Here is a 15,008-nt window from a genome sequence, read left to right as displayed (position 1 = left end):
GTTTCTAAACTTTTTCTGTGTCATCTTCTGGCCTTTTCATGTCGTCTATGGCTTCTGCAAAACTCCCCCACAAATTACCATTTAATTTCTTATGCTGACCTGCAATATATCAAAACTGTGATGGAGTACCTCCACCGCTGCTGCCTCCTCCTGCTCCTCCTCCTCCTCCTTCTTCTTCTTCTCCTCTTCCTCACCATCACCACCATCATCTTCCTCTTTCTCCTCCTCCTGCTTCTGCTCCTTCTCCCCCCCCCCTTCCCTTGGAGCAGACCATCCTGGTGCCTCTTTTGTTTGTTTTTTGTTTTTTTTTGGGGGGGGGTTGCGGGGCAATGGGGTTTAAGTGACTTGCCCAGGGTCACACAGCTAGTAAGTGTCAAGTATCTGAGGCCGAATTTGAACTCAGGTCCTCCTGAATCCAGGGCCGGTGCTCTATCCACTGCGCCACCTAGCTGTCCCCTGGTGCCTCTTTTGTAAAGCGGCGGCTGAGGAGAGCCCCGGACTCGCCATGGCCGACGAAAAGCCGAAGGAAGAAGTCAAGACTGAAAACAACGACCACATTAATTTGAAGGTGGCAGGGCAAGATGGTTCGGTGGTGCGATTTAAGATGAAGAGGCACACACCGCTTAGTAAACTAATGAAAGTCTATTGTGAACGACAGGGTTTGTCAATGAGACAGATCAGATTCCGAATTGATGGGTAACCAATCAATGAAACAGACACACCTGCGCAGTTGGAAATGGAGGATGAAGATCCAATGGATGTATTCCAGCAGCAGACAGGCGGTGTTTACTAAAAAGAGAACCTGCAACTCTACTCCAGAACTGTGCTCCCAAGGAAAACAATACGTTCACAATTAGAAAACCAAGATTTGGTTCATCCACACCCTGACTACTGCAGTATAGTTTTCTCTCTTCTTTGATTCCCTTCCCCCATTCCTTTATTGTACATAAAGTAACTGGTGTATGTGCACAGGCATAATGCATATTTTTTTTAACTAAATGGCCGATGGTATGTTTTGATCAACATCAAATAGAGATGGGGAGGGGAAAAAACAAACTGGTTCTGTGAAAATATCCCTTTTCTCCATTAGTGACATGCTCATTCAACTTTTATCTTTATATTCCAGTAAGTTATTTTGCTCTCACTGTTTAACAACAACAAAAAAAACCCACAAAAAAATCCTTGCATACCTTGTTTGATTGGATAATTTCAATGTTTTTCTTTTATCATTGTAAAACCAAGGACGATTTTATAACTTTTTTGTACGTAGCTGTTACATGTAGGGCAATCTCTGTTTCTCAGTAGGGATAAATTACTATATAGAAATTGATCCTAGATAGTTTTCCCTTCAAGTCAAAGATCTTGTTGTTTAAATAAACTTCTTGTTTAAAATCTAAAAAATACTGTGATGGAGAATGTTGCATTGTAGAAGGGATAACTCTACACATACCCATATATAGAATTGTTAGTGTGTGTGTCTATGGGGGTATATATGTATATATACACCACACATATATACATGTATGTGTGTGTAACTAAAAGTATACCTATATACACATGCATGCATGCATGCATACATACATACATATGGTAGCAGTACTTTTGTGTTAGCAAAGGAGGAACAAGCTAAGTCGATCAATTAGGGAATGGTCGAACACATTCTGGTACATTTAAGTAATGGAATATCATTGTGCCATAAGAAATAACTAATATGAAGAATTAAAGGGGGGCAGCTAGGTGGCACAGTGGATAAAGCACTGGCCCTGGATTCAGGAGTACCTGAGTTCAAATTCAGCCTCAGACACTTGACACTTGCTAGCTGTGTGACCCTGGGCAAGTCACTTAATCCCCATTGCCCTGAGAAAAACAAACAAACAACAACAAAAAAAACAAAAATAAAAACAAAGAATTAATGGGAACTTGGGAGGATTTATATAAACCGATATAAAGTGAAGCATCTAGAAAAAGGAGAACACAACGATGACAATGCAAAGGTAAACAACATTGAAAGAGATCAGAATTATGGTCACTTCAGTGACTGATCATGAGGCCATTGAACTCTTGGTGAATCATGACTCCCTTCTCCTAGGAGAGAGGTATTAGACCACAGGGACAGAACGAGACATACTTTGGCAGATATTGCCAAGATGTGGATTCATTTGGTTTAGTTGCACTTTTTTGTTTTGAGGATTCTCTTAGGGGAAATACGAGGAGTCACTGGGAAGAGACGGCAATGTAAAAGAGGAAGTATAAATAAAACGTGAATATAGAACAAAAAATTAAATTAAAAGGTTGATTGAGGTCATTGAAGAGTTTGTTGTCAGTCACCTTGGTGCTTAAGATTAAAAAGTTGGGAGGTTTTGTTCTGTCTTTATTTAAATAAAATAAAAAGCTTCTAATAATTTGTGGGGCTCAGCAGTTTGCCTACATAGGATCTTTCCACCAGTCCTTCTTCACAAGAACTAAGACATCCAGCGAACTTGTAGGATTACTGAAAAGGTACATCTCATAGAAATATAGGCCAGTCTGGGATCTTGTTAAATACAGCCCATTAATCACCATTTAAACATCTGAATTTAACAAATGGAGCCAACCATCTTATGGGGATGTCGTTGCTTACATTTGTAGAGCTATACTCTCTCTTGGAACATTTAAATTTTGGGGGGGGTTCTTTGTGGGAATACTTGATCTGTGGCATTCATAATGAAATTTCCCAAAGCTACCACTTAAATTAACCAAATTCAAGATTTATTATAGCCAAGGGTGGCAGGGAAACCCAGCCAGTAAGATGACATCATCACATGCCAGAGAAATTAAAGATTCTAATAGAAGTACTGGGTAGCTAGATAGTGCAGTGGATGGAATGCTGGGCCTGGAGTCAGGAAGACCTCTTCTTAACTTCAAATCTGGCCTCAGACACTTACTAGCTGTGTGACCCTGGGCAAGTCCCTTCACCCTGTTTGCCTTGGTTTCTTCATCTGTAAAATGAGCTGGAGAAGGAAATGGCAAATCACTCCAGTATCTTTGCCAAGAAAAGCCCAAATGGGGTTACAAAGAGTCGTACGTGACTAAAACAACTGAACAACAACAATACAAGCACTGTCCATGATATACCAACAAATCTGTTTCCAACAACATCAGCAGGACCAAAAAGATACCCTCTCCATAAAATCAATAGCTCAGGTCAAACACATCAGCCCCTACACAGGGAGTCACAACAATGCAAATTCAAAAATTTAGAATCTTGTTTGAGCTACCCTTGGCAATATTATAATTATTGATGGATAGCTTATTACCTTTACCTATTCAGAAGGGAAAAGAGAATAGTGTGCCTCTCTTGTTCTCAGAATCAGTCACAACAATATGTCCCAGGAAAGGAAGTGGGGTAGGGGAAGGGAAAAATGGATCATGTGACTAGACTGTCATCAACAAGGCTCAGCCTTCTCAATTCAAAGTTTGAAAGGAGGCAGCACCCCTGATGATCCTCAGGGTTAGCATAGAAGTGAACAACAAAAGGTGAACCTTCAGAAGTTGTTGAAGATCAGGCTATAAACCCTTTGACTTGAGCAGAAATGGTAAGAACATAAGAAAGACACTTACAGAACTTCGGCCCCTCTCGCCAGTTCTTCCTTTACTTTCCTGTTGGCCACATTAGAGGAAACAGCTTTGCATCTCTTCTCTGCTGGAGAAAAGAGTAGCTCTTGAGGTCTTCTTTTTTGTTCTGAGAGGATGTATCAAGATCTATACAGCTGTGCCTGCAATAGGTAATGTTCTTAAGTTAATGCCTTCTTCTTTCCAGGATCACTTACCTATCTATATCTTTAGTATTATTGCTTAGAATCACATTTTCAAGTCATAGAAAACAATTTGGAGTACATTTGTGTACTTGTTCTGAGCAACAAATTTTCCCTAATGTTCTAATGTTTGCAAGTCCTTGTTAAAATATCTTCCTTCCTCTCAAACAATATTATTAGGTGCTAGAATGAGATTTGACTTACCATCCCATCCTATCAGCCATTGCTTAAAGATTCTAAGAACTGTTATATGGGAAGAAGTGATATATGCCCTCAAGTCCCTTCCTGGAGCAATTATGAACAATTCTTTAAGAGAAGCCACCTTGAGAACATACACCATTCAAAATCTGTCAGAATGAAAGCTAGAAATGTTGTAGCACTTTCCCTCACCTGGTCTCATGTGATCTTAATGATTTCTGTGAAAATGAAGCCCAGGAGTTGTATCATATTCAGAATGTCCGCAGTAAGATGCCACAGGATCCTGCTGTATTTGCAATAATTCTCATAAATGCCCATCAGTGAAAGGTGGTAATTGATTTCACTTGTGGTGAATCCATAAATTGCTAAAGATGCCTTTCAAGATATTTTCTCACTAAGCCCTAGTTGCCAAAGTTGTTAATGACACCATGCATTCTTCAAGATTACAATGATCACTAGTTAATACTGCTGAAAGCTAGATTAGGAGTATTTAGGATAGCAACTTCATGAAGAAAATTTCATTCATCAAAGCAAAGTCTCTCTGGGAGGAATTGGTTCACTTTAGAAACTGGTGTCTAGGAAATTAGAGCAGCCCAGCTACAGGGAGCTGTCAACAGATTTCTATCTGGAAACATAAATAGGAGCCTTATGAGATTTCCAGCTGGATCCTGCCATTGCATCAATTCATGTGAAAGCTAGAAATGTACTTTTCAAGGGGAACAATTAAGGAGTTTGAATGTGTATTCAAAGTGTCTTTGAACTGATTATGCTGACACCATAGGCCACACAAGTTATTCCAGTTAAAATAAAAGGCTTCATAAAATCTATGTATGTGATGTGAATAAGTCACTTCAGCCACACCCATATCCAATGTCTGAAGTCAATCAATTCCTTGTCATTACTACTATAAAATACAAGCTCCACGAGGGTAGATAACATTTTGTTGTTTCATTTTTTCCTTTTTTGCATAGTTTTGTATATAGCTGGTTATTGATAAATGTTTATTTTGCCTTTGTTAAATTACTGGAGAGAAAGATCATTGTAAACCTTACCCGACTGCTGGTTAAAAATACGTTCAAGTGCCCAAACAACCAAAGGACATTCTGCAATAAGCACCTTTGATTTCGAATTTCTGTTATTTCTATTAATTTTTCAATGTGATGGGAAATCCGCAATTCTATTATTATAAATGTAACCCCACATTTCAGTAATGGGTTTTTTTGTGGTTTTTGTTTTGTTTGTTTTGTTGGGCAATGAGGGCTAAGTGACTTGCCCAGGGTCACACAGCTAGTGTCAAGTGTCTGAGGTGGGATTTAAACTCAGGTCCTCCTGAATCCAGGGCTGGTGCTTTATCCACTGTGCCACCTAGCTGCCCCCCTTCAGTAATGTTTTAACCATGGTATCAGTAAAGAATAAGCTCATGGAAGCCCTTCGATAAAATCATATCAATTCAATACATGAACTATTTGACAAAAAATAGGGAAATATGGGACTAGGACTTCTTATGTTTCTTTCTTTTTTGTTTGATTGTTTTTGTGGGGCACTGAGTGTTAAGTGACTTGCCCAGGGTCACACAGCTAGTAAGTGTCAAGTGTTTCTGAGTCAAATTTGAACTCAGGTTCTCCTGAATCCAGGGCCAGTGCTTTATCCACTGCACCACCTAGCTGCCCCCATGCTATTTTCTTAAACTAACACATTACTGGTGGTGGTCACTCCATCTGAAATAAGATACTTTAAACTATGATGACTATGTATCTCATAATCACAGTATCTGCTATGATGGGGCCAGAAGGCATAGATAGATGCCATTAAAAGCCAGTGGGGCTGGGGGTAGCAATCCCTAAACAAATAATTCCTGGAATAATAAAACTATCAACTCTATTAAACTAATATAGATAAAGCACTGGCCTTGGAATCAGAAAGATTGAGATTCAAATCCTGCCTCAGATATTTATTAGTTCTGCGACTCTGAGTCATCTTACTTATCCCCCATGGCTTCAGTTTCCTTAACTTTAAAATGGCAGTGCTATCACTAATGTGGAAATAGGTTCAACATGATTGTACCATAGAACCTATATTAGATTGCTTGCTATCTTGGAGAGGGGGAGGGAAGGGAGGGAGAAAAATTTGGAACTCAAAGTCTTACAAAAATGAATGTTGAAAACTATCTTTACATATCATTTGGAAGAATAAAATAAAATACTATTAAAAATAAAATTAAATCCCCCCAAAATGGTAATGCTGGAATCAATGATCCCAAGTTCCCTTTCAGCTGTAAACTATGATCCAATCATGCTTCTTGCATATAGAACAAGCCTATATATTGATTTTGACTCTAATAACCCCAATGGCCCTGAATTCTCTTCTGGATATCCCATTAATGAACCAACTCTCATTCTTCCATAGGCACAACTCTCCATGAATGTCTGTGGGCTGGGACATTGTATTCGTACTCAGCTTCCATCATATATTTCTTCTGCCAAATGGGGCCATTGTCAAGTCACTTCTCCTATAGGAAGTAATATTCTCTGGTGTTAAACTCACCATCACGAGAATGCTTTGCAAAACTTTAGATTATTTACTTCTAACAATGTGCTGGTACTTTGCAATAAATACAAATCATCTTTTTTCCTCCCGTATTGGAACTATGCTTAGCCCAAAAGGCCAGATGGCACTGAAGTACTAATTGCTCACTATTTTAAGAACAATGTCACTTACAGAGCACAACTGTGTCCAAATCGACAAAGAAACCCTGCTGTTATTATGGAGGTCAAGAATTTCCACAACCACCTCTTTGGCCGGACCTTTACAATTCGTAGAAATCACGAGTCTCTCTTTGAGGTTCTTTTCTACAGATAAGCTTACACCATTAACTATGTCACCATATATCCAGTGCTGGAGTCTTTTATTCACTGATTATAGCTAAAGTTTTATCCACAAGAGTGACATATAAATGATGATCAGACAGATTTCAGAAAAACCTGGAAAGACTTAAGTGGATTGATGCTGAGTGAAGTGAGCAGAACCAGGAGAACATTGTATACAGTTAAAGCAACATTGTATGATGATTCGCTGTGATAGACTTGGCTCTTCTCAGCAGTGCAATGGTCCAAGACAATTCCAAAGAACTCATGATGGAAAATATTCACATCCGGAAAAAAAGAACCGTGAATTCTAAATGCAGATTGAACCATACTGTTTCTACTTTTTTGTTTTTGTTTTGTTCTTTCTCAAGGTTTTTCCCTTTTGTTCTGAATCTTCTTTCACAACATGACTAATGCAGAAATATGTGTAATGTGATTGTACATATAGAACCTATATCAGATTGCTTTCTGACTTGGGGAGCAGGGAGGGAAGGGAGGGAGAGAGAAAAATTTGGAACTAAAAATCTTATGAAAACAAATGTTGAAAACTATCTTTATATGTAACTGGAAAATAATAAAATACTTTTATAATTTGAAAAAAAGAGTGATGCCCAGAGTCATTTTGTCACCTTGGATCCCACATTATGTTATACCAATTCCATGAGAAGTTTGGCTGCTAGTTTGGTTCTGACTAAATTTGTTCAATACAAGGGAGGGGTTCTCTTTGGCAGAGGGTAGGGAAGACAAGTTAGTGGGTAGTGATAGAGATGCCCCAAAAGAAAAAGAAAAAAACACCAAGACATTTAAAAAAATATGTAGAAAGAAAAAAAGGTCAGAAGGGGGCATGTATAAATAGGGCAGTTCATTATTATTGTTATTATTTCTGTATTAAATTTAATATATGCTTTTAAAACTGTATATAACTGATGGTCATAGTTTTATATGTGATCCTCTTTTTTGTTCTTTGTATATTAAAATGTGATTGTTTTGATAATTAACATTAGAATAAATTTTTTTAAAATTATAACTAAGGAATAAAAACGAATCCATTAATCAATGAGTATTTATTAAGTAACCACTATGTGTTAGCCACTGAGCTAGGTTCTGGGGTACAAAGACAAAAATCAAACAGGTCATGCTTTCAAGGAACTTATATTGTGTCAGGGAGGACAATGTGAATGTGGACAATGTGTATAAAAGTTTGTGCAAAATATAAATTTAAAAAATACAAGGTAATTTGACTGGAGCTCAGGAAAGATCCTCTGTAGAATGTAGCATTTGAGATAAATTTTGAAAGAAACATGGGGTTCTCAGAGACAGGAGGAAGGAGGGAGTGCATTCTAGAATGAGGAATGGATGGCCTATAGAACCCAGGGATGGAACTCACCATGTGGGGAACAGCAGGAAAGCTGATTTGACTGGATCACAAAGTGCAGGAAGGGGAATCAGGAGGAAAGGTAGGTTTGTGGACGGCTAATGTTGGAAGAGTGGATTGTTAAATTTTCAGTAAGAACATTTACATTTCAGAAATTGAAGATACAAATCAAGGCTTCCTTTATGATTTTGTTCATTGTCTAGACTTAAGAAAGAGTTAACAATGCAGATTAAGCTTAAAAGTGTGTGTACATACATCCTCCCTTCTTCCATCCTGATTGTTAAATACTTACTAGCATACTCCTGTGTGGGGGTCAAGTTTTGAGTCCCTCTAAAAGCCACACAGAGGATTTTATACCTAAAGGTAATGGACATCCATGTTTACTGAATAAGGAAGTGACATAGTCAAATCTGAACCTTAGGAAAGAGACCACCCTGACCCAACTCTTCAGGCTGATCAAATAGGATAGGGTCCGAAATGCTCTCTCGACCCACTTTGAAATTTATTTCATTTATATTTTGTGTTTATCTTTTGGTTGTTGTAATTCAGTTGTATCCAATTCTCTGTGACCCCATTTGGGTTTTTGGTTTTTTTGTTTGTTTGCAAAGATACTGGAATGGTTTGCCATTTCCTTCTCTAATTCATTTTACAGATGAAAAAAATAAATCAAACAAGGTTAAGTGACTTGTCCAGGGTCATACAGCTAGTAAGTGTCTGAGGCTGGATTTGAACTCATGAAGATGTCTTTCTGATTCCAGGCACAACACTTTGTCCACTGTGCTAGCATCGTGTATGGTTAGGCATCGTTTCCTTTGTAAATTATAAGTTCCTTGAGAACAGGGACTGTTTCATTTTTGTCTTTCTAACCCACCGGCACTTAGCATAGTGCCTGTCACATAGTAGGTACATAATAAATATTTCCTAATCTACTGATTGATTGATGATTGGTCAATGAATAATTTAGGTTGGAACCAGGTTGTAAAGTGCTTTAAATGCCAAAGAGAGGAGTTGGTATTTATTCTCTAAGTAATAGAGAAGCTTTGGCGTTTACTGAATAGGAAAGTGACATGATCAGACCCGGATGTAGGAATATCACTGTTTTAAAATGGGGAGGGGGGAGGGAATTATCCAAGAGAGGATAATCCTATCATCCCCATTACTCCTGGATACCAGTTTCATGGATCTTTGGTTTCCCCCAGACCAGCTCTAGAGCTGTCCTCACTTTAGATGTTGCTGCTTAAATTTCTGTAGCTCCTTTTTAGCCCACACAACTTGTTACATCTCCTCTACCATCCCTCATTCAAACCAGTGAGACAGACAGGCCCCAAACACAGTCCTGGGGCCAGAAGGACCTTCAGCAGCAGGGACCTTTTGCCAGGCTCATAATTGTTTAGGCTTTCTTGACTCAGCTGTTACTTCCAGGAGCAGTCAGGTGGAGCACTTGGCTTGGAGTCAGAAAGACCTAAGTTCTTGGACACTTGGACACTTGGTCTTGGACACTTACTATCCATGTGACTCTTGGCAAATCCATTAACCATTAACTGCCTGCCTCAGTGTCCCCAACTATAAAATGGAGATATTTGTAAAAGCACAGAACATAGTAGGTGCTTAATGAATTCCTCCTTCTACTTGTTCCCTGAAGGTCGGCCTCACCAGATTTCATAGTATCTTGAGGTGTCTCCTCTTTTCCAGCTTAGCTGCCATTTGACTTCTCATTCCTGCTCTGAACTTGATCCAAGCACCCCCCTCTGAATTATTCCATTCAGATTTCTGTTTCTGGTATCGAGTTATCAGTCTACCTCATTATCCTTGAGCATGTTCTGAGCCTTTTGTTTCACTTGATGGATAGATGCCCTGTCTGACTCCTCCTTTCCTTCCTTGAACTTGGGAACTGGGAGGTCTGACTGAGATCCCATTGCTTCTTACCCAAAATGCTACTTGGGCTACTTTGTTTTTCTTCTTGATAATCTGTCTTTTTTGTTTACAAGAAAACCCTGGCTAGAAGCTATGGCTGATTATAGTAGCCAGTAATTGAGTCTTATCTAAAAAATACTATAAAGACTATGGGGCATGCTAGGTTATGGGAAGACATCAAAAATTCATATTTATTTTATAGGATTATCATAATGGAAGAACTTCATAAAATTGATAGACTTCTCAAATTTTTCTTGGCTCCATTTCAGATCTCTGCTTAACAAGAATCTTAGCTCTGTGTGAATCCTTTCAAATGTAAAGATTGCCGGGCACCATCACTTCTGGCAACAGGCTTGCATTGACCTCAATTGAGATTAAGTAACTTTGAATAGAAACCTCAGTCGAGTGGTCGCTATTGTGCTTCATCACCCTCACACAGAAAGTTAAACTTGAAATAATAGTGAAGGTGGCTAAGAATGCCCTAAAAGTGTCATTGGAGCAGAGCAGCCAACAAGATTTGTCAGGTCTCCCATAACTCAGCATTTCATTACGTGTCCAGCAACAGGAGTTGGTCCTGCTAAATTACTAATAGGGTGACATCTCTCAACTTGTCTTGACTGCCCCACCTTAATTGAGTACTGAAGAGATAAACAAGACATTCAGGATGTTCCTCTGTCTGTACCCTTGGATATTTTTTTAAACCCAAGAATTAGTCTTTAATAGAAGGTACAGAAATGGACCAAGGCAGGATGCTGCCACTCTAACTGAAATTATAAGATCTATGCCACACAAAGTCCAGAATACAGATGGATCAGTGTGACATTGCCATGTTGATCAACTGTAAAAACATTCCTCCCAAGGGACTGTATAACCATTAGAAGCATGTTGTCTAGAGCCATCTGTCATTAATTTTTTCAGTTAAACTTCCTGAGGACTTACCAAAGTCACAAAGTGAAGGAAGCAATCATTTTCCTCTGACCATGGAAACTATTTAATTCAAGTCACCTGGTATTTCTGCTTCAACTAGCATCAGAGACAGCCTTGAAAAGGTGTATTCCCTTTCTGATTAAAAGATTATGTTAATTAAGGGTAGGGGTATATGTCAGGGATGCCTTGGTTCAGTGTTAGGGTCTTTTAAAAAAATTTCCTATCCTTTTAAGCTACTTGGGATTGCAGGCTACAATAAAACAGAAGTTCATCCAGAGATTTTGCAGCAAAAAAGGCCCGTCTTGTTGAAGGCCTCTGTTTTCTGTAGTCCAGCACAACAATGACTTGTTCCCAATGTTACCTTTTCCAAAACATTGATTAGAAATCACTTGTTAATTAACCCAATAGCAGCCAAAGTCAAAATGGAGAAGTACCCAGAAATCTTTGAATATTGGTCATTGTTGTTGAGTCATTTTCAGTCATATCCAACTCTCTCTGATCCCATTTGGGGTTTTCTTGGCAAAGATATTCAAGTGGTTTGCTGTTTTCTTCCCTAGCTCATTTTATGGATGAGGAAACTGTGGTAAATGGGGCTAAGTGACTTTCCCAGGGTCACATAGCTAATAGGTATGTGAGGCCAGTTTTGACTCAGGTCTTCTTGACTCCAGTCTGGACACTCTATACACTGAGCCACCTAGCTGCCCATCATTTGCTTAGGGATGATAATGAAACCCATAGGAATTGATGAGATCACCATGTGAGAAAGTAGAGAGAAGGGGTCTCAGAACAGAACCTTGGATGACCATAGTCAAATCACTCGATTTTTCAGAGCCTTAATTTACCCATTTTTTAAAGAATAATAAAACTTGGGGCAGCTAGGTGGCGCAGTGGATAGAGCACCGGCCCTGGAGTCAGGAGGACCTGAGTTCAAATTAGGCCTCAGACACTTAACACTTACTAGCTGTGTGACCCTGGACAAGTCACTTAACCCCAATTGCCTCACTAAAAAAAACAAAAACAAAAACAAAACAAGAATAATAAAACTTGCACCACTTACTTCAAAGGCCTGCTATAAGAAAAACACTTGGTAAACCTTAAACTGTACAAATGAAATTATTACTGACTATGAAATTAGTCCCATATCCCTTTGATTTCTGTTCTTCTAGGACATCTTCCCAATCAGGGGAATGAATATTTTTTTTCAGGGCAATGGGGGTTAAGTGACTTGCCCAGGGTCACACAGCTAGTAAGTGTCAAGTGTCTGAGTCTGTATTTGAACTCAGGTCCTCCTGAATGCAGGGCTGGTGTTTTATCCACTGCGCCAGCTAGCCATCCCCAGAATGAATTAATTTTCAATTCCTACATCCCATGTCCAATAAGGAACTGACATATCCTGGTGATTAGGAATTGGAACTGGCATCAGGAAAAAAAAAAGTCCCTTCTAGAGAAAACTGCCTCTCTGAACCAGCCTCTCATCTACAATGCTGCTAGCTTTCCCTTGAAAATATGGGTGACCTACAAATAAATACCAATGAATAAGCAGTAATTAAATGCCTATTTTGTGCCAGATACTGTGCTAGGTGGTGGAAACACAAAGACAAAAAACAAAACAGTCCCCGATTTCAAGAAGACTGGACTGTCTCCACTGAGGATACTACATGTGTTCTTTGGATCTCAGAAGATGCAGTATGGAATAGTTTTCTTCCCAGTGGAGACCCTTCAAGGATTTCACATCATCTAGACATAGGAATGGGATATTGGCTATTTAATGGTTTCTGGCATGTGCACACCTGGCAGTGAAAATATGTCCCCCACACCTGTAAGTTGGGCATGACTTGAATATACAAGATGAATGCCAGCCTGGGCGACATGCCACCAACAAACACCTGGGATTGGCGCAGCTTGCTATTTCAGAGACCTGCAGGCCACACAGGCAAACACAATCATATCGCTTTCCCCTTATTGGATAGAGTGAGCTGTTGGACCACCCAGGTGAGCCAAGAATAGTCTGGTTCTTAACTTCATCCAATGTCAGATCCAGTGCATTCATCTATATGAGGTCAATAGCTAGCATTTATCCAGAACCTTAAGGTTGGATGGAAGAGGGGGCAGTGAAGGGTGGTAATACAGCCCTTTCTGTTAGCCTTGCCTCCAAGAAGAGACCTATGTAACATTAGACAGGCAATGAGTGGGAGGTGAGGTGAGGCAAGCAGAGGAGAATAGAGGCATCATAGCTCCCGAAAGTGAATTGCTTTATTAAATCCATCAGGAAGCAAGAATTTATTAAGCATCCACACCATCTTCATACTGTCTGTCCTGATGCTGAGCCCTCAGGATGACCAGACCCCAGGGGATTTACCTTAAGGAGCTTATGCCAGTCAGCTTTGGAACTTTCACACTGAGGCCAGAGCTGTCCTGATTAGTGAGTATGAAAGCCCAGCCATCCCTCCACCCCCAGAGCTTTCCATCTCTTCTAATAGCCCTTGTTACATGTCAATCAACTTCACCATGGCTCCAGCAACCATCCCTGGGACTTCTCAAATAAGAACACCCCTCCCTGACCACCCCTCCCCTACGTTTTGTCTCCCCTTACTGCAATGCCGGTTCTTTGAAGGCAGAGACTGTACGTCATTCTTGTATTGGTATCCCAAGCATTTGCCACATTGTAAATGCTTAACAAATGCTTTTCATTCATTTTCCCTCTCTGTGCTAGGCTTGTGGTCAGCACTGAGGATACAAAAACAAAAACAAAATAGTCCCTGCCCTCAAAAAGCTTACCTTCTATTGAGGGAAGCAACTGTACACAAAAAAGCACATGCAAAATATACACAAAATAATGAAGATGCTGATGCTAGCCATGCAGAGACCCTCTCTCACCCCTCACGTGAACATGAGGCCCCTACAGAATCCCCCACTCCTATAAAAACAATCTGCTTTTCTGAAGCTCCTCTGTTACCCTGCCCCCACTCCCTCACTTTCCAACCCTAAGCCTAACCACTGGAGAGTCAGGCAGCTGCACTTAATCATTCTTTCTCTTTCGCTTTCCTCTCTCTCCTTTTTTTTCTCTCTTTCTCTTTCCATTTTCTCCTCTCTTCTTTTTCTCTACTTCTATTTCTCCTCCTCTCTTTCTCTTTTCTCTCTCCCTGTCTCTCATCTCCTCTCTCCTCTCTCTCATTTCTCTTCTTTCTCCCTCTTTCTCTCTCTCCTCTCCTTTCTCTTCCTCCATCTCTCATCTCATCTCATCTATCTCTCCTCTCTTTCTCTCTCTTTCTCCATTCTCTCTTCTCTTTCTCTCCTCTTTATCCCGTTCCTATCTCTTTCTCTCTTTTCTCTCCTTTCTTTCCTTCTGTCTTTCATCTCATCTCATTTCATCTCTCCTCTCTTGCGCATGCACACACACACACACACACACACACACACACGAGAGCAAGGGTTCTTTACTTTTATTGTGTCATAGACCCCTTTGGTGAAGCCTTAGGACCCCTTCTCAGAATAATGTCCCAAAATACATCAAATGAAATACATAGGATTACAAAATAAATCAATAACATTGAAATATAGATATTTTTTTCTCATCCAAATTCACAGATGCCCTGGAGTCTGTCCATTGGACACAGGGTTAAGAACCTCTGTGCTGGGGTACAGATCTGGATCCTAGCCATTCCCCTACCTCAAACTTACTATGTGACCTTAGGCATGTCATTTGACCCCTTTGTGCCATAGAAGGCTCTCCTAAAAATTAATCACAAAATCAAATGTTACTAGGCTGAAGGCAGGAGGTGGGGAGAGAAATATATACAATATGATTTGGAAGTGACTGGAAAGTTTCTTGGCAAAGATACTGGAGTCGATGGCCATGTCCTTTTCCAGCTCATTTTACAGATAAGGAAACTGAGGCAAACAGGATGAAGTGACTCGCCCAGATGACATATAGGT

General features: G+C 39.8%; 1 protein-coding gene across 1 annotated transcript; it reads left to right on the top strand.

Moving 5' to 3' along the window:
- Positions 1 to 505: 505 nt before the first annotated feature.
- On the top strand, positions 506 to 793 carry LOC122750248 (small ubiquitin-related modifier 2-like). The gene is made up of 2 exons (XM_043996919.1): positions 506 to 659; positions 717 to 793. The coding sequence occupies exons 1-2, from the start codon at positions 506 to 508 to the stop codon at positions 791 to 793; spliced, it is 231 nt and encodes a 76-aa protein (XP_043852854.1).
- The last annotated feature ends 14,215 nt before the right edge of the window (positions 794 to 15,008 follow it).

The sequence above is a fragment of the Dromiciops gliroides genome, chromosome 3, assembly GCF_019393635.1.
Source record: "Dromiciops gliroides isolate mDroGli1 chromosome 3, mDroGli1.pri, whole genome shotgun sequence".
Classification (NCBI taxonomy): Eukaryota; Metazoa; Chordata; class Mammalia; order Microbiotheria; family Microbiotheriidae; genus Dromiciops; species Dromiciops gliroides.
The sequence above is the reverse complement of the archived record's forward strand: the minus strand, read 5'-3'. Positions and strand labels throughout refer to the sequence as shown.

What these genes read in the sequence shown, in the direction of transcription:
- LOC122750248 (XM_043996919.1), top strand. Translation starts at nt 506, where the DNA reads ATGGCCGACGAAAAGCCGAAGGAAGAAGTCAAGACTGAAAACAACGAC. An exon ending in AGTCTATTGTGAACGACAGG is followed by an intron (nt 660 to 716) that starts GTTTGTCAATGA and finishes TCAATGAAACAG; the next exon opens with ACACACCTGCGCAGTTGGAA.